Below are 19,692 nucleotides of genomic sequence, written 5' to 3'. Positions count from 1 at the left end.
CTGCAGTTCCCAGAAATCCTGGCCAGCAGAGCAAGTGGTGAGGGCTTCTGAGATTTGTCGTCCAAGAATATCTGGGGATCCAAGTTTGAGAACCACTGATTTACTCATTTACTCTTATTGCCTGCTTTTTGAGTGGATTTTTTGTTGTTGTTTTTAACGGTTTGTTGAGAAGTTGTACAAGTGCCATGCAGAACATGAAGGTTCGTTCCTTTAAAGAACGAGGAAAAGCTGATATTTTTAGTGGTTGATGAGAAGACTGGCACACAAATGACCTGAGAATGAAAGAGGCACTCCCAAAAGAACCCCAAAATGATTCAAACACAGACATTTTTGCCATGTCCATCCTTATAACTCCAGTTCAAATGCTGGCTTATACTGTCATTCCGCTGCTTAGCGCCTTGTCATGAGTGTTGAGGTGAAAACAAAGTGCCACAAATCAGTAGCTTGCAGTAGTAAGGTGTGTGTAAAAAACAACAACCCCTATTTAAGTTACTTTTGAGGAGGAGGAAAGTTTGTTAAACAAATCAGACACACTGCTCACACCATCTGAAACTGAAACAGCATTTCCTTCCTTTAAAAATGGGACGAGAGCTTGTCTGATTTACATAATATCTAAGTAACAGCTTAGTGAAATTTTAAAACTTGCTCAACTCCTGAATCTTATTTGGACCAATCAACAGAACTGATTTGTATTGTTGTTTCTCTTCCTTTGGTTCTTTATGGGTTGTTACAAGCAAGAGAGATACCCAGTGTGGTTTGCTTGTGTATTTATTTCATTTCTTTGTTGCCTTTCTCCCCATAGGGGACCCAAGGCTGCCCACACCAATTAAAATCATACAATAATAACAAGTTAAAATACCACACAAAACTGCATATTAAAAAACGATTAAGCAAGATTAAAAATAAATTTTGAAAACATTTTTAAAAACGATTAAATATCAAAATTTTAAAAACAGAGTGTTCCCTAGACTCGTATGACTTTAAAGTTGGCCTGAAAAGGAAGGTATTTACGTGACAACAGAAAGACAAGACGGTGGCGGGGGCTAATCTGGTTTCTGGGGCAGTGCATTCCAAAGACTGGGAGCAGCCACTATAGTAAACAGAGGGGCACACTAGAACTCAAGAGAGAGAGTTCGAATCCCTGCTTGGCCGTGGAAACTCGGAGGGCAGACTGGTAAAACCACTCCTTAAGTATCTCATTTACCCTGAAAACTCTTATGAGGTATGTATAGGCACATCATTAACGAGAAAGATATTACTTCCGGCATATGCTGGGTGTTTTTCACGTCGGAATTGAGAATGCTTTCATCTGGTTCACGTGTCCTCTTTTCACAGCCATTAAAACTGCAAATCTAAATGCACCTCCGACCTAAGCAATCTTTCTGCTTCCAAAATCCGGGGCACTTACTTCTGCCTAAGTATCCAGTATTTCGTCAGGTGGCTTGGCTCAAAACCTCAAATTAAGAACGCACTCTCCATATGCATATCAATTTAAAGACATTGGATGCAATATGTCTTGCTCTCAGCTCAGTTACTTGCGGGCAAGTTTTAAATCCAATTACATGTTTAACGACCTACTCTACCACTTTTTTCTGGAGTTCCTTCCACCTTAAGATCGGCACCTAAACACTGCAGCTGTGCAAGCGGCACCGCCACGAGCAATGGGCTGCTTTAGGAAAGAAAGAAAGAAAGAAAGAAAGAAAGAAAAAGAAAACCCCGGTGGTCCTGAAAAGTATTTTTGTAAACTCATGAGCGCCGCTAGGTGGCGATAAGTGAAGGATGCCGGGTTTGAAAGTGGGAACGGAGGCGGCGCGTGGGCTTGTGCCGCTCTAGGCGTTCCTTCATTGCCGCGGTATGTCCTCGCTCGGCTCCCGTCGTTAAGGTCCGAACGGCGCCCGGGAAAAGCCAAAGTTGGTGGGAAATACAGTAGATGGTTCTTTCTCCCCCCCCCTCTTCTTTAGTTGTTACAAACCTTCCCAGTGAAGCCACAGAAGGGTGAGTGAGAGGAGCTTGAATTAATACGGGCCACCGGGCGGGTTAAGCAGGCTTTTCCCTTTTCTCTCTCTCTCTCCTCCTACGTATTAGCAATAGCTCTTAATGGGGTTTTCAACGATCACGTTGCATTGAAGCGTCAGGATGGTCGCAGCCTCTATTCTAGGCGATCTCTAACCACGTGTTCCCTCCAAAGCAAGTCCCACGGATTTCAGGATTGCTTTTTTGTGATTACCGTATTATTTAGCCAAACGTAATCCCGCTTTCCTATAAGTACAGTAAATTCAGAGCAGCTTGCCATCATACCGAAAAAATAGCAATCAACCTATGATAATATAGACTTGCAAGTAAATCTCTGCAAAATCCATGTTTTGGAACAGAAAAAAAGGGCGTTCCTGGGTCCGACTAAAGGTCGAGCGTGGCTGCGAGCTGGAGGAGAACAGCAGTTATGGGCTTCCTGTGTTTTTTGTTGTTTGTTTGTTTGTGTGGGGGGGGGGGTCCGGGCTGCTGCTGTTCGCATAGTCTTTCAGCATTGCCTTTGCTGGTTAGGATTGATGGAAGGTGTTCGTGTTTGTCCCTACCCCAGTCTACCCCACCATTCTGAAGACTATTTCCTGGCTTTTTGCCTGTCTCTAATCCATTGGTCAAGCAATCAGAGAGATCCAATAAATATTTGTTTATTCTCAGCTGGGAGGAAGCGAATAGTCGTCGCACCTTCACCCACAGAAACATGCGAGGAAGAGGCCCGCGGTGCTCATTACAGAGTACTGTATACTTTTATAAGCCTTCAACTGAATAAGGGAAGGCAAAGGACAGGAACAAGAGCAAGAGCAGGGAAGGAGTCTTTGCAGACGTCCCATCCCTCCTGATTCGGGGCAGTTGGACTGCCATGTTTCCTATCACTGACCAAGGACACATTCTCAGCTAGACTAGTTAGTTACAAGCAACAGTAATCCAGTACAAGCAACAATAATGCTAGGCAGAAATCTTGATACATTAGGTTTACACATTTATGTAGCAAAACAATTTACTGAAAGCCAGGTAGCAATGGTTAGGGTAAGATATATTTTTTATGTATTAATTTGACCCCTTCAATTCAGTTATTTCAATTCAGTGGCCAGTTAGATGTCTGTGGAAGCCATTATGAATGAAGGCATTACCTTTCCCTGCTTTCGCCCACCCCCAACAACTGGTGCTTAGTAGCATAGTGCCACCTGAACAGGGGCAATTCAAGGATCAAAGATACCCTGCATGAGGAGTGTCATTCATATTCGCCATCCCAGATCTTTTCAACCTGTAGCTTTCTTTTCTTTACTTACCTTGCTTGCCCTGTTTAGTACTAATGGTTTGGTAATGATGCCTCTAAATAAAGCTATGTTCTGGTAGTTTTTGTCTAGAATAAAGGAAATCAGACTGCAGACTGGAAAAAAACAACTCCAAAACTGAATGGTGGAAGCACAGTTTTGTAGACAGTAGCCAAACAGAGGTTGTGTAAAGCCTTCCTGTGGCTATCATTACAACTAGCGATGGTATTCAAGTTTTGCATGTAATTTTCATGGTGCTGCTCATGAATAAGAAGCTTTTTCTTTCCGTGTTTTTTGCTTTTCCCTGGATCTCTAGGAGAATGTGTTCCCTGGCACTCTTCCCACCCCCACCCCCTCCAGGAGACATCACCCTTTATGAATTTAACAATGCCTTGGTTTCTGGTCGCAGCTATGAGAAGCTTCCGCTTACTTTCCAAGGAGAGGTAAGCAACTGTTTTTGAGCACAGAAACAAGTTGCCCAGAGTCCTGCTTTCACTGCCACCCAGCAATTCTGATTAGAGTATGAATTCTGACTTTTGCCTCATAACATTTTCCAGAAAAGGACACTGTGAGGTGCACCAATTATTTTCTCCATCTGAACAGAGCAAGCTGTTCATCTGTGTCTGGTGCATCCACACTTTGTGTATCTTTGCTGGGATAAATTAATATTTTCACCACAACTGGAAGTGATGAGAAGTTTCAGGAGTCAGCATCAGAGTTCTACATGTGGTCTTAGAGCTGCAATTCAATTGCTCAAGAGCAATGTGTGATAGTCAGCTTCACTATCTCCATTAAAAAGCCTTTGTAGCTAGTCCCATAAGCTAGTTACACATAAGCATGAAGCCAGAAATGGGGCAATTTTTGTGTGAGACGAAAATGTCATATTTGTGGAGTTGTCATTTGGAACTGTAGATGAGAATGAGCAATGATTTTCTATAATTGTCTTGTCTAGATCTGTATTGTACTGTAGCCTGTTCTTTGTTACTGCTGTTCATCTGTTTTCCACAGCTTTTTAAAAAGGATTGCTTGATTTTAATCCTTGTCTTTAATAGGTGTGATACGTTCTTGTATTGTAGTGCTTGATAATGGACAATAGTGTTCTAGAGCAGTGGTTCCCAACGCACATGATTTTTATCAACTGCTGGATAGGTAACTCAGTGGTTCAGGAATCTGGCCATGAAACCAGAGATTGAGAGCTCGATTCCCCACTGTGCCGTCTTGACAATGGCTGGACCCAGTGATCCACTGGGTCCCTTCCAGCTCTGCAGATCAAAGCATATTATAAATAATATAGAAAGGCACCCCTTTGTGACCTTCTGTGGTTTCAGGATCCATGATAGATTGTAGAACCAATCCCTTACAGAATCCAGCTTTCCTCTGGAACAGTGATTTCTAACCTTAGGTAACCCAGGTGTTCTTGGACAGCATCTCTCAGAAGCCTTCACCACTTGCTATGCTGGCCAGGATTTCCAAGAGTTGCAGTACAGTAACATCTGGGGCCCAAGGTTGGGAACCACTGCTCTAGAACACTATTGTCCATTATCAAGCTCTACAATACAAGAACGTTTGTTCACACCTATTAAAGACAAGGATTAAAATCAAGGCAAATCTGACTTATGGTGACCCTTTTCAGGGTTTTCTAGGTACAAAGTACTCAGAAGTGGTTGACCATTCTTCTGAGATCACCCTGGGGCTTCGCAGGTTGCCCAGGGCCACGTAGGCTGGCTGTACGATTTCCAGGAAGCACAATGGGAAATTGAACTTCCAACATCTGGTTGCGCAGCCAGATACCTAAACCACAGAGCTGTCCAGCTAGCCCTTGTTGTATATAGGGCTGTGGTAAGCAAGGGGAAAGTGAAATTTCAGGTACCAGTTCTATGGATATGGAGCTCCTACCGTAATTATGCATAATGATCTGTAAGTTTTCCAATACAAGGGGGCGTTTATATAGTTGTTCAGTAGTATCAAGAAAGTAAACTTGTTGCGTGAACTTGTCTAGTTTCAAATTGATGATAGGGCGGAACTTGACAGAAATCCTGATAGAGTTATATTTCACCAGGTATTCAGTAATTTCTACCCGACGAGTCTACATAATGAACATGTCCTCAGTGGATTTCAGGTAGAAAAGAGACTGAGGAAACAGCCAGTTCAGTCTTGAAGATGTTTTAGAAGGTGGGGACATGAGAGTGCAGTTGATCTGAAGACAAGATGTTATCTCCATACCTGGAGTAATGATGGAGAAGTACAAAGTAGCAGAGTACTGTATAGTGGATCAATACACTGTTGTAGGGGATGCTGCTGAAAGGCTCCTTTCCATCCATGATTCCTTCAGGGGCTTTCTAGGAGGTCATTGCAGGCATGGGATGTTCAGATCCCCCCCCCCACAACAGCTACTAGAATTCAGCAGGAAATCCCCGCAGCTAGAAGACTGATAGAAGTCAGCTTTTTTAAAAACTCAGATTTTCGGAGGAGTTTCAGAATGCACTCCTTATCTATGTCAAGGCTCTGTTTACAGTGACTATAATTAAAGCACAGAGAAGGGCAATGGTGGAGCCCTTTAAGCTCAGTGGGAACTGCAAATCATTAGGGGATGGTACTCTTTTTGAGAAACCCTACTTACAGAGCCTAATGAATATAGAAATGGCTGCCCCCTAATGCTTTGCATGTCTTTGAAAGCTCTACCCCTGTGCTTTTCCATGCTTTAATGGGCATTGCTGTAGACAGAGCCTTGGCAAAGAACAGGTCCTAAAACTTCTTCAGAAACTTCCTTTTTTAAAAACTGAAGCTGCCAGAATTTTAGCTATGCAAATTCATACTGAGTTCTGGAACCTGGAATAGAAATAATTTGAAAACCCCACATAGTTATCAATGGATTTTAATTTTCTCAGAAGCTCAGTAATATTCCTTATGTCACTTGAAGAACTAGTGCCATGTAGCCTAAGAATGGAATCTGTATAATCAGATGCCTTAACCATGGCAGTGCCAGTGCCCAACAATGGGATGTTGAGGATTACCTGTTTTATTATTATTATTATTATTATTATTTATGGCAGAATGTGTATTTGATATATTGGGCTGCACCTCAAGATATTGAGGTGTGTACATTTTCAAGTGTATCCCTGCAACCAGAAGGGAGAGGGATCTGGCCTTTTAAATTTTTGTTTCTGTTTTTAAGGGTGAGGGTTTCCAGACCCTGAACTCTGTGCCTATGGATTGCAATGTGCACTCGTAGGCCAGCAAAACAGTACACGAGGTCTCAGTCTGTTCTGCTGCTCACAAACTGTACTTTAGTCCCACGTTTCCTCCCCGGTGTCTCAGTCTCCCAGTTCTCTTTCCGCCCCCACAAAAAAATACTTTGGATGAAGGGTTTTCACTCCCTCTTGGTTTTCCCAATGGCTATACAGCTGGAGGATCTTCCCACCCTGACCATCCCCAAAGAAACGCTGAAAGCTCACAGCCGGCTGGAACACAGCACCAAGCCTGCCTTTATTCATCACCGTGAATCACTCTGGAAGAGGTGCATTAATGCCTGGTGAGTGGGAGTCAACCTAGACATCACAGCTACTGATCAAATCGTTTGAACACCAACCTGTTCAAATTCTTCAGAGAAAGGTTATAGCAGGGCAGAGGCATGGGAATCCATTCTTAACATCAGGGGGTATATACAGTAGAGAAGTCCCAAATCCTTCTTGTTCCACTGATGGCCCATCCATCGCTCTTCTTTGCCAACACTTCTCACTAAGCTAGGTATACTTCCATGGTTGAATCTTAGCTTTGAAGAGAAGGGGACAGGAGGAGGTGGAGGGAGCGAGGCCATATTTAGGGGGAACGGCTCTGAATGGCTTACATGCCAGCCTCTTTTGCTATTAAGCACATTCACATACTGTATGCCTCTTTTCATGTGATTGCAGCTGTGTGCTTTGTGTAGTCTGCCCTCCTTGTGTGTTTCACTTGATTGGACCAAAAAGAGAAATATATTTTAGCATTGCAGCCTTTACTAGGACACCTTGACCTCCTGTTAAGTGGCACGTTCCAATTGGATAACAAAGCTCCCCCAACAAAAATGTCCCAGATGGAACTGGTGATGGCAGCTGCTAAATCCCTTCCTATAAGAACAGGACCAGGAGCGCAGTGGGGTAATTTATGGTGCTGTTGGGGAATAATTGCGTAACTAAGAATATCGACACCTCTGCTGGCCCTGCTAAGGACCAGGTAATGGGCAAGAGTTATGGGGCTTCAGCTGCACTATGGTTTCTGAGGGGTTTTTTTAATGTTCATACCTGCTCAGAAGCTTCTCTTCATGGTGGCTGAAGGGGGAAAATTGGAGGAAATCAGATTCCGGAAACTGCACTCAAATCTTAGTCCTTTGGAGTTGGAAGAGAGAAATCATGTTGCTTTTGCTTTATTAGTTTGCATGCTAAAAATGGGAAAATGTTTCCTTCCTTCCCTCCCTTTGACATGCAAGACATTTCATTGCATTGCCTCTAGGCGGGATGCCGGTGTGGCTGGAGTCCTTGAAGAGCTGGCCAATACAGAGGAGGAGAACAGCCTGGGCCAGAGGATGGATGAGCAATCTTGGGTGGACTCTGCAAGGGAGCTAGGTAGCTTTCCAAATAATCATATGCCTTGAGTCACTGTTTCCTTCAACCTCTCACTACAGAAGTGTCTTCTGTTTACCTGATTTGCCCGGGGGGGGGGGGCCTTCTGTCTGCCCTGGCTTTTTTTTAAAACAGCATTGGATTCAAAGACATTGCAGCTGCTTTCCTGAACCATGGCTCCATGCTCTTTAAAAGAAGGATGGGCAGATGTTCTTTTAAAGCCTGTACCTCCTCTAGGCCCAAGCCTGCACAACCAGCGATGAAGGATTATGTGATTTGTGGACTAAAAACATCTGGAGGGCCACCCTTCCCATCTCTGTATTATACCAATGGATTAACATCCTTCACTGCACAGAGGCAGTTCTGAAGCTGAAGATATAAACATGATTCCTCTATTTTATTTATGCCGCTCTTCTGTATGAAACTGAAACTTTGTGGGCCATTGTCTACATGTGGAGGTATTTTTTGAAGAAGTTAGCCAGAAAAAAGGAGAAAGGTATTTCATCTAAAAAAAGCACTCAGCCTGACCTTAACACCCGTTGCTTCAAAGTAAGGTCCCATTACAACAGGAAATGTATTTACAGTACTATCTAGAGCTTAGTTCTTGATACATATATGTTTATACTGTGCCTTTACCTGCAAAGAGTTTGCATACAGAATTCAGTGGGAAAATGTAAAGCTGGCCTTTTCAGTTTGAAAAAAAAACCCTGGATATCCTTGCTTGAACTGAGTTGCCATTTCAGACTTGATGCTGCTTTTGTTGATGAATCTAGTTAGGGACAAAGATAATGATCAAAACAGGACCATGGGTAGTGGTAGAATGTTACCTTTTTTCAAGAAGCAGAAAAAGTGAGTTGTAGCGTAACAACCTGCTATATGATGGGCAGGAAAAAACTAGAAAACAGAAGGGGGGAGGCATAAGTTAGATAGGCAGCTATGTTGCTAGGGTGCATGTCACTTAGGAGTCTACTGCTAAGGGTGGATGTTAAGAAAGACACAGGACTGCCACCAAAAAAATGGCTCTAATGGGTAGCAGGTGCCCAGTTTCCATCTTGATAGAATGTGCATCCATGTCTTTTCATTCAGGCATCCAGAATCGAAGCTAGTCTTATCGTGAGGGGAAGGGGAGAGCAGTAGAGGCCCCTCTTTCTGTCATGGGCTCCATTTGTGGGAAGGAACAGCTTGAGGTGAAGATGCTCTGCATGTGATCTAGAGGCCTGGAAAAGAAACATACTTGGTCTCTGGAGGAGTCGGCCCAACACAAAAGGGTTAACTTCACCTCGAGGGGGCGTGGCCAACTCATGTTTCCACATCTGGCCACAGAGGAAACCTCCTCCAGTCTCGGCTCTGCCTCCTTTGGGAGAAAACAGTTGCTGCTTCACTGCTCCGGAGTAGCCCTGGGAGCAGTTTTGTTGCTTCCTAGATAATTCTCTATTCTTGGCTGTAGTCAACTGTGAAGCATAATTGCTCCACCCGCCTGTTAGGATCTGGCACCACGTTGCATATAGGTTGCAGATGTCATTCTAGTTCTGGGTGTGCTTGATTTTTCCAATGGGGCTCCTAAGCAGCATTCCAAGTAGTCTTGGAAGCTGCACTTTATTCCGGTAATCCTGAGGGGCTCTCACTTTGGTATCCTGTCTTTTCCTTGCAGCTCTCCGTTGGATGAAAACTGGATCCCATTATACACTAGCCCTCTGCTGCTGGGTTTCTTCTCTCCATGGCTCCTTTTTTCCTCATTTATCGGTGAGACATGTAGACTGTAGGGCTTGGGCAGGGCCAGAGGGGCAGGGGTGGAAAGGATAAAGAGGGTAGTAATAATCGAAATGGGGGAAGGAGATTGAGTCTGGATTAAGGTAAGAGAGCATTAATTGCTTAAACAAAAGCAAAAAACCTAGTGGACAAGGAGAGGGAATTTTTTCTCCTTCGTTATATGTTGACTAACAATCCATTCCCTCGGAATGTGCTCAGCAATTATCTTGCTTTGGATGCACTTCTAAAGTTCGTTCACATCATGAGTGATTGCTATTCCACTGCTAAATCTTTCTCAATTGGTCCTTTCCCAAAGCTTCAGAAGGAAGACATGATAGCAAAATTCTCCCAAGCCGTAGATTGGTAAGTTCTATGTTTCATTTCTGTACTTCTTGGCAGGTATGTTCAGATGCCTAGTGCTATATGACGGCCGTTCCCAAATGTTTTCACATCGCTCTCCCTCTTTGGTTTTGGATTTTGTTTGTTTTGAGACACTATCTCACTCCCCAACCTGTACTTTACCTTCCTTGAATTCTTTTTAGTAAAAAGAAACAAACTTGCAATTAAAAATAAACATGAACACATAATTAAAAACACAATTTAGCAATTCAAAACCAAAAAGAAACCCAACAATCTGATGACAACTGTTGTCAGTACATTTCTCGTGCCCCTCTTCCCAAAGGAAGAAGCCATCGTCTTTGGCCTCCTGGTCTGTTTCAGACATGAGGCCAGGGGAGATCTGCTGTGCTTTCCTGCTTTAAACCTGGAACTGGGGAACAGTCACAGGAAAAAAACATCCTGACCTGCCACACCCCCCAACAGTTCAGAGAGTGTAAGGGACATATAGAATTGCTCTGCTTTGGCACATGACAGACACCTATTTCGTAGAAGGCCCCTGCTCTATTGAGACAAATTTCTGTCTCTTAGGTCTGGGGATTAAGGAAGTTCAGTCCTGCATGAATCCCTAGAAAATCACATTTAGTGTTGATAAAACCCTGAATAATTATTACACATGGATTCTGTCATTTTGAATCACAAATGCGGACTAAAATCAGAAAGGTCTTAAGACTGATGTAAGTTTTGTATTTGGTGTAAGCGTTTGTGAATTCCAGCCTCCTCCTTCAGATCCAAGGACTTCAGCTGCTGCCCTCGCTACTTTTCTATGGCTATAGAAGACCTGAAGGATCCCAAACATCACCCTTCTGCAACCTTTGACATCTCTACTACGTTTTGCATTCCCTGCCCTCCACTTTAAGTATATAAATGTCTGTTTCCTACAGCTGTGCTTGTGTATGTCTCCCTGAAAATTAATGTGCACTAAAATCCTCAATTTTTTGCAAGTCTGCTTTGAAATCCTGGTGTTTGTGTGTTGCAGGTGGGGGAGGGCAGGATCACTTTTGGTCCAATGTTTCATCATCCTGATTGTGGATGTGTTTTCAAAGATGGCCAGCTTTCCTTTAGATTCTGGCAGGTGGTCCCCCCCTCCCTCTCACACAAACACCTTGAATTGGTTTAGCTTCTATATTTTAACTCCTGTTGGATTCTTGTGTAATGGAGAGCATGTGTGCCTGCCGTTGCCTTCATCTCCACTCTCTTTCGTCCCCAGGGCTGGCTGCCCGATCCGAGCCTTTGCATGGCATCCTCACACGAGCAAGTTTGCTGTGGCCCTGCTGGACGACTGCATCCGTGTTTACAATGCAAACAGGTACGGGGGTTTCCCAGTGCAGACCTTAGCTGATGTACTTCTGTTTAACCAGACTGAGCCCTTGTACGTGCTCATGGGTGGCTTCTGAACTGCCATGTGGTACAGCAGGGTAGGCAGACGGGCACTCTTGAGATGGTTTGTACTATAACTCCCATCAGCCCCAGTCAGTGTAGTTGTTGGGCAGTGTTTGTGGGAGTTGTAATCCAAGCTATCTGGAGGCCTCAGGGTTGCATCTCAGTGCTGCAGTATACGTTTCGGAAGCTTTTGCTCTCTGTGTTAGCTATATAGCCTTGCACAGGGTCACAAGCTTTTGCTATTGCAAGCTGAGAAATACAGGTGAGTTTAGCCTCGGGGGGGGGGGGGAGAACTGGAGAAGCAGAGCTCAGTCTACATGGGATTGAGCAGCACCGTGTGATCAAATGAGAGGGAGAAGTGGGTGTATTGCCATCGGACGTTTGCCCTCTGTAACTGGAGTGGGCTCTCCGGTGCCACCTTTGCCCCTAGCTTTGCCGTAGCCCATTGTTGTGTTTTGAATATTAGAACATGAGAGACCATGCTTCAGTTCTCACAGCAGTTGGGTGTATCCTGACCCTGTTAAATGAGTCAGACTACATGTTCTTGCTTAAAAATGTAAAAAGCGCTTTAGGGATGAACCAGGATCTGCTCAGCTCTACCCTTCTTGTAAGGATCCTAGCAGCCTGTTACTGCTAGGTAGTCCACCAAATATACATCACGGTCTTCTGGCTGCCCTCTGGCCACACTCTCTGTTTAGACCCAGCCACAAAGAAAGCAATTGCTCTACTACTCTTGGCACCATTGCTCAACTCATGCAAGGAGACAAGTCACTGGAGCATCTTTGGGTCTCCATAATTTTTTGGAGGAGAAGTTACAGAAACCTCAGCCGTCATGGCCGATGGTGAGGGTTTCTGGGAGTTGTAGTCCCCCAAATTTCTAGGGCCGAAGGTTCTTTACCTGTGGAGTAGAGTATGATCAGAAGTCAGGTCCATACCATTCACTCATCAGGTGCGGGGGCTTAAATACTGGGTGTTGTTTAGGGGACATCCAGCTTCAGCCGTGTTGGCTGCAAAGCCTCCACAGTGACCAAGGTCAAATCAGAGGCCCGCTACCTACAGTGTCTGGACCTTGCTCTCATGCAGCTTTCCCATTGGGTACTACTTCCCCTGAAAGGCTTCCTGACTCTTTTCTTTTTCTTTTTTTCCCTTGGTGGCTATGTCTGTCCCTGCTTTTCCTTCCCAGTGCCACCGTGCCTGTCCTGAAGCACCGCTTGCAGCGGAATGTGGCGTCGATGGCGTGGAAGCCCCTGTGCGCGTCCATCCTGGCCGTGGCGTGCCACAGCTGTGTGCTGGTTTGGCATCTGGACCCCACTTCCCTTTCCACCAGGTAACCAGTCAGTGGGTACAGCTGGGTCCCTGACGATGGTGACCCACGTTGGCCAGCAGACACAGTGGCTGCTCATGGCCATGCTTTGCCCTGCAAGGGAACACAGAGCAGACTTCTTGTGGCTGATACAAAGTGACACTCTTCTCCCACTCCCTCTTTTTCATTTTGCCCTTGTTTCTTTCTTTCTTTTTTTAAAAAACATTCCCTTTGGCTCCCATCTGTTACCACATTTTGCTGAAAAAGGCAGAGCTTGGGAACTATGGCTCCCCAAACCTATAGCCGGCTCAGCCAGTGTAGGCTAAGAAATTCAGGGAGGCACAGTCCCAAAAGGCAATTTTTCCAAAGCCATGTACCCTAGAAATTATGGGTCACACAGTTAGCATGCCCCATTTATTGCACTCTTAACATGCAGATTCTGCTACTTCTCCAGGAGGGAAAGAGCGCTGAGTGCCCTCTCAAGCCACAGAAATGCTGCTTCCCTGGATCCTAATTTTCTTACTGGGCAGGGCTTATATGTATTTATTTAACTTTATTCATTTATTTGACTTTATTACCATCCATCTGGCTGCCAGGGCTACTCTGGACAGTTTACAATGAAAAACAGATAAACAGTAATAGCAGACAGTAAACACAAGCAGAATCAAAATAAACATCAATTAAACATGAACTAGCAACAAACAAAAACGTCTATTTATTTTATATATCTGGAGGATCGCTGTGCCTGTGAAGGAAGCTGGCATTCTGGGGGTGGTGAATTCTGCCCTTGGTTGCAGCTGCCACCTCGGGGACGCTGCCTCTACCCAGTCCTGTCTTTCATGCGTCCCTGCTTGCCTTCCTCCTGTCCCTGGGAAGAATGACACTGTCTCCTGTCCCTGCAGGCCTTCGTCTGGCTGTGCCCAGGTCCTCAGTCACCCTGGCCATAGCCCTGTCACCAGTCTGGCCTGGGCACCCAGTGGGGGATTGCTGCTGTCCGCCTCACCAGTTGACACTGTCATGCTTGTGAGTATCACCTGGGGTGTGTGGGAGTGTTTGTAACGTTCAGCCTTCTTAATGTTGTAGTAATTGCAACATGATTGCAAGTCGTCGAGTCAGTTCTGAGTTATGATGATCCTTTTCAGAGTTTTCCAGGTAGAGAATGCTTAGAGGTGGCTTATCCTTCCCTTCTTCTGGGGGGTCGCCCTGGGACTGGGCAGCTTGCCCACGGCTACACAGGTTGGCTCTTCTCTCAGGAGGCCCAGTGGGGAATCGAACTCCCAGCCTCTGGCTCTCCAGCCAGATGCCTCAGGCTACTGAACTATGCAGTTGCAGTCCAACTATGCAGTTGCAGTCCAACAAGGCCAGATATTCGCCAGCTGTAGTTTGTTTCTGTTCTTACAATGCAGCATGGGGAGGAAGCATAAAATCCCCAGCAGGCAATGAGGAGGAGGGAGGGAGGATGAACGCTTTCCACAAGAGAGATAATGCTGTGGCTTCTCTCTGCTTCTCAGCTGTTCGTCAGAAAGAAGAGTTCCTGGGGAGACAAATGGATTTTCCTCTTCAATGAATCTTTTGTCTTGTTCTCTGTAGGTGTGGGATGTGTCCACAGAAAACTGCATCCAGCTGCAATGGTTTGGAGGAGGTGGGGTCACCTACCTGGCGTGGTCACCGGATGGCAGCAAAGTATTAGCAGCGACCCCTTCGGCAGTCTTCAGGTGAATAGAGAGACCTAAATGCCAGCCCCCTGAAGCCAGTCCTTTCAGCCCTTCATAGCGCTAGAGTGCAATGGGAGGTTAATGAGGGAGAAGCACTCCCTGCAGTGGCTCCCCTTCCTCCTGTTGAATCCCATGGACCTTACAGTACTGCTTCTTCCTTTTGGCTCATGTGCTTCTTTTCAGGGTGTGGGAGGTCCAGATGTGGACTTGCGAGAAGTGGCCAACCATCAAAGGCCCTTGTCGGGTATGTTGGGGCAACAGGGAAGGTTTGGTTAATGGGCATGGAGACTCTGTGTCGACACTGGCGGGGCCATCCAAAAATCTGGGCTTCCTTGTTCCGTGTTGAGTCGTGCTTACTGAGATTTTTTTTACATCATCTTATGATTAAAACACAGGGTGGCTTACATTGTTTAAATCTTGTTTCTCCTTGGAAGGACCTGTGAAGTCATTCCCAGTTTGCTCTGGAATGGGACGAGGGACTGGGAGAGTGTGTGGTTTCCCAAAGTCTTCCTAGGGAGCCTGTGACATTCTTTGCAAGACATAAGCTTCCGGGGTCTGTTGGGAGCAGCTTGGCATTGTAAGCCTCCCTTTGTCCGACTTCTCTGTCCCTTGGTTCTTCCTAGAGCTTGGAGATGTTGATTCTTCAGAAGGCAACTCTCAGAATTCTGCAGCTAGCTGGGCTGGGCTGGCCGCTCCCCCCTGTAACCCTGCCTGTCCTGACAAGGCCCAGCCTGCAAAATCTGGCACTCGTTGCTTGGAAAGACAGGCACTGTGCTTAGTACAGGGCTCTAGACTCTTGGGTTTTGGCCAAGTTGAAAACGTATCTGTTGATGCGTTATGTCCTCTATCCTGTCTGTGTCTTTCCCCCAGACTGGTTGCTGGAGTCCGGACGGCAGTCGCTTGCTTTTCACAGTTGAGGGAGAGTCAGTTATATACTCCTTGTCTTTCTTGGAATATAGTGGTGAGTACAGAAGGCATGACTACGAACCCTGTGTGGATACTGGCAATGCCGAAAATGGGGTTTAGCACTGCCCTCAGTACCTTAGCTTGCCTCTAGAAGCATGGGAAATGTTGGACAGTCTCAGAAACAGTGTGCAATAGAGTATAATGTGAGCAATGGAATGGTGCTGAATAGATTTTCTGCTCTCTGTGGATTGGCTTTGGTGCCCTGAGTAGCTCCTAATCGGTACCTCTTCCTTGCACAGTTTTGACTATTTTGCATGACTTATTTTACAAGAAAAAAACAGCAGACATTTGCAAAACAAAACAAAACCTCCCGAGCAAATTGATACAAACTGGCACGGGGCTTTAGAATTCAGTGTTTCTTGGCACAATGAGGGATTGTTAAATACAGTCTCACAGCCATGGTTATTAGTGGTAGGAAACAGAGGAAAACCAGAATAAGGCAAAACAAATATTTCAGGAAATTACCCAGAAAGCCACACCTGAAGTTTGAAAGCTGTTGGAGCAATAAAATTTCCCCCTTGTGACATGGTTTGGGAAAGAAGTTTTTAAAGAATCATATTACCAGCTCTGTGTGTTGTGTGTGTGGTTTTCACTGGAAGGGCTTGTGTTCTGCTGTAGCAGAATCAGATGCGGTTCTTCTGAGGGCAGAGTCTGCAGGCAGTGAGAAAGGTGGGTGTGGGAGGAGGGGGAGGAGGCGCCACTTGGGGAAAGGATGCAGGAATGCCACCTGCACCCCTTTTGCGGCTGTTTCTGCTGAGAGGAGAGGGAGAGGGAGAAGGCAGCCTCCAACTGCCACTATGAGCCCCCTACTCCCCCAAACAGAATCCCATCACACAGCTGTCTTCTTCAATTGCAGAGCACCTGGTTTGCCCTGAGAGGGGCCCAGATTCAGCTCTGAAAACTTCAGGGTTTGTTGTTTGTTTCCTAAAACTGACTCGGGGAGGGGGTGGGTGATGGGCAAGGGCCTCCTGGGTGCCAGGCAGGGAAGCCAATGGCTGAGTTTGGCCAGAGGACTGAGGGGTTGAGCTGGCACAATGCAGCCACGGCCGCTTCCTGTGGACTTCCTCCTCCTGTCGCGGGGTGTCCGTTGGAATGATTTTGTTTCCCCCTCGTCCTGTTCTCCAGGTGAACAGCAAGGCCAGGTTGGCGGGTCCAAAACAGCCTCCATTGTGGCCGATTTGTCAGAGACCACCTTTGAGACGCTCTATGGGGAGGAGAGGTAAGAGATAACGAGACAGAGATTGAACGATCGTGGCCAATGTGTCGTTCGTGCTGCGAATCTTTCCCTTGGGTAGCGCACAGCTGCAGATTCAAGCCCTTCAGGCTGCAACACTAGCTAGAAAATGTAGATGTCGGGAATGTAGATAAGGGAATCTCAGAAAGGGAAGTGGAGAGTGGGGTGTGGATTCACAGTCTTCCTGAGCAGCATTTCCAGTAATCATCATAGTTTTAAACTCCCATCAGGTTTTAAACTCCAGCAGGGTTTTAAACTCCACAGGGACTGCACTCCTATTTTTAGAAATCATTTCCAAAGTTCTTAAAATCTGTATTCTTACAACTATGGAGCTGGAAGGGATCCCTATGGATTCTGAAGTCCAGCCCCTGTTGAGAAGGCACAGTGGAGAATCAAACTCCCAACCCAGGTGTTCTTGGACTACACAGCCAAAGACCTAAACCACTGAGTGCTTGCTCTCTCTCTCTCTTGAGAGAGAGAGAGAGAGAGAGAGAGAGAGAGAGAGAGAGAGAGAAGAGAGAATGCTCAGTGGTTTAGGTATGTGTGTATAGACTATTTCTCCCTTTGAAATGTTCATGTTTGCTTATTTTGCCTCTCACGTAGAAGGCTGCCTATTTTGCTAGACACTGGCTGCTTGCTTTCTAGGCCATCAGGCCCCGCCTTGGTTCCCTCTGAATCTCTTGGACTGCAATTCTGATTACCCCTGGCTACTTACTGGGCTGGCTATGGGAATTCTCGTTGGAGCACACCTCTAAGGCTCAGAGGATGCTTAATTCTGAACTTCGAGCATGGCTGATGTCTTAATGTGGGTCCCTCAACTCTTTCTATATGCTTTTGCTGGTTGGCTTTCATATTGTTTCTTCTGTGTTTCAGGATTGGAGGGGAAGTGCACTCCATGGTTTGGGACCCCAGCGGTGAGAGGCTTGCAGTCATCATCAGAGGTAACTTCTTGTATTTCGGAAACTTTGACAAGGCTGGGTGCAGAGACAGAGCTGGGGATTGTGTGCCTTGCAGGCAATGTCTGGGCGTCGCATTGTGAGAGAACCTCAGGATGCAGTGAAACACACACTCTTCTTGCGCTTGACTTTGCTTTAGAAGGCTGAACATTATTTCACTTTTTGGACCAAGGGTATGTGAACTCTAGTACTTTATGATCAGGTGTTTTCTCTGGTGAATAGCATGGTGGTAGTGGTAGTATTGCTTTTGCTTTGTGCTTCCCTTCTGTCGAAATGTCCCCGAGCGGTTGCCTTGCCCTTTTCCTGTTGGTCCTTATGTGTAGATCAGTGGTTCCCAACCTTGGGTAACCCAGGTGTTCTTGGACTACAGTTCCCAGAAGTCTTCACCACCAGCTGTGCTGGCTGAGGTTTCTGGGAGTTGCAGTCCAAGAACACCGGGACTACCCAAGGTTGGGAACCCCTGTTGTAGAAGAGAAAAGCTATGAATATCCAGGCTCTTAGCACTAAGAGCGCATGCTTTTTAGCAGTAAGCTTTCAGCTGCCACATTTTCTTTGGTCTGTCATGTAATTCCTCAAAAGAGGATAGTAACAAATGCAGATAGGCAAGGAAAAAAAGAGACAAAGTACAGTGGTGCCTCGCACAACGAGTGCACCGTAGAATGACGAATCCGCACAACGGGGCCGTTCTAGCGATTGCAAATGCGATCGCACACCGATGGCCCCTATGGCTCAAAATTGCAGAGCGAAGGTCGGTAAGCGGTTCGCTTACCAACCTTCGCTTTGCGACCCGCCGATCAGCTGTTCGGCGGCTTCAAAATGGCCACCGGAAGCCCCAAAATGGCCGCACGCAGCGTTTTCGCACCCTCGTTAAGCAAGGGGAGGGCGCGAAAATGGCTGCCGGCCATCGGAGAAACATCGCTGTATGGTGAGTAAAGCTGCTATTGGAACGCATTAAACTTAGTTTAATGCGTTCCAATGGCTTTTTTTGATCCGTACAGTGATGTTTTCACACAGCGAGGGTTAATCCAGAACGGATTAACCTCGCTGTGCGAGGCACCACTGTACATTACAGCTATGCAGGTTTAGTAAAACAGTAAAAGGTCCAATGCATTTTGGTGAAGGCTGCCTTCCGGGGTACAAGAATATGGTCTTCATAGTCACAAAAGGTGTCTCCTGCTACATAAGTGTTTTCTTATTCAGGAAACTGTAGTCTTTTGTGCCTGAAGGTAGGTTTCATGAAAATTCATTAGCCATTTTATTATTTTTTCAAATTCATATTTATTTCAGTACTGATTTATGGCTTTAGCCTCTTTTTCCTTTCCTTTTTGCTTCTGCGTTTCTACCTTGTTCTTCCTCTGAGAAGCTCAGTGCAGCCTATGCAATTCTGGAAGACTCCAAACATTATCCCATACTCGTTAGGATTAATTTGAACACAGAGAGACCACTTCTGATAGATCTTGAGAACCTAAGAGGGATGGCAGATGAGTTCGAACTACAGTATTAAATGAGTGAGACCTCACAATGTAACGTGTAAAATAAATTATGAAAAATGTCCTCACTTGCTTAATTTTTATTTTGTATTCTGGCTGCAAGTTTCACATTCTCTTGGTGTAGGATCTGATTTGATTTGTTGCTGCTGTTTTGGATGCGGGACAGTGATATTTTAGATGCCATTATGGGTAGACCAGGTTGTGAATGAAACAAAACATTGTCCTTCTGCTTTTTTTTGTGCCTGTCCACCATTGTAGGGCTGATCTCGTTGCAGGTCCAGAACCTGCATAACCCCAGATGTTTGTGTATTCCATCCTGTGTGCTTAAAATCCATGCAAGCAGCAGCTGAGTGATGTTGCTCGTGGCTGTTTGAAAAGGGGGCAAGGGTGGTGTTGATTAAAAAAAACACGTGCCTCTTGTTACTTGTGTGCATGCATATCTTAGTCCAAAAAGTGGGATGAGATTGGGCCCTTTGGTTCACCTTGTCTGGTGCAAGAGAGGACAAGCGGAGCATCCATAGTCTTAAGAGCATAAAAGGCCTTGCACTTGCAGTGCTTAAAATAGCTCTTCTCTAATCTGCATCTTAAAGCTGATGCTTCAGAAGG

The 19,692-nt window shown here is 45.6% G+C and overlaps 1 protein-coding gene across 3 annotated transcripts in view; it reads left to right on the top strand.

Annotated features, from left to right (window-relative positions):
- Positions 1 to 1,201: 1,201 nt before the first annotated feature.
- Positions 1,202 to 19,692, top strand: part of AAAS (aladin WD repeat nucleoporin) — a 27,657-nt gene continuing 9,166 nt past the window's right edge. Inside the window, exons 1-14 of one of the 3 annotated variants that reach the window (XM_072991091.2) lie at positions 1,202 to 1,222; positions 3,613 to 3,739; positions 6,701 to 6,828; positions 7,785 to 7,897; positions 9,546 to 9,637; positions 9,960 to 10,006; positions 11,250 to 11,348; positions 12,606 to 12,749; positions 13,628 to 13,748; positions 14,316 to 14,440; positions 14,624 to 14,684; positions 15,311 to 15,401; positions 16,532 to 16,625; positions 17,514 to 17,581. In XM_072991091.2, the coding sequence (XP_072847192.2) occupies positions 1,218 to 1,222; positions 3,613 to 3,739; positions 6,701 to 6,828; positions 7,785 to 7,897; positions 9,546 to 9,637; positions 9,960 to 10,006; positions 11,250 to 11,348; positions 12,606 to 12,749; positions 13,628 to 13,748; positions 14,316 to 14,440; positions 14,624 to 14,684; positions 15,311 to 15,401; positions 16,532 to 16,625; positions 17,514 to 17,581 (1,315 nt within the window). In that variant the 5' untranslated portion in view covers positions 1,202 to 1,217. Of the gene's footprint in view, positions 1,223 to 1,708; positions 1,996 to 3,612; positions 3,740 to 6,700; positions 6,829 to 7,784; positions 7,898 to 9,545; positions 9,638 to 9,959; positions 10,007 to 11,249; positions 11,349 to 12,605; positions 12,750 to 13,627; positions 13,749 to 14,315; positions 14,441 to 14,623; positions 14,685 to 15,310; positions 15,402 to 16,531; positions 16,626 to 17,513; positions 17,582 to 19,692 lie in introns of those variants that run through there. The other 2 variants (XM_020784568.3, XM_020784567.3) reach the window with 2 other exon arrangements.

Source organism: Pogona vitticeps, chromosome 2, assembly GCF_051106095.1.
Source record: "Pogona vitticeps strain Pit_001003342236 chromosome 2, PviZW2.1, whole genome shotgun sequence".
Classification (NCBI taxonomy): Eukaryota; Metazoa; Chordata; class Lepidosauria; order Squamata; family Agamidae; genus Pogona; species Pogona vitticeps.
This window is presented reverse-complemented; position numbering and strand designations above follow the sequence as displayed.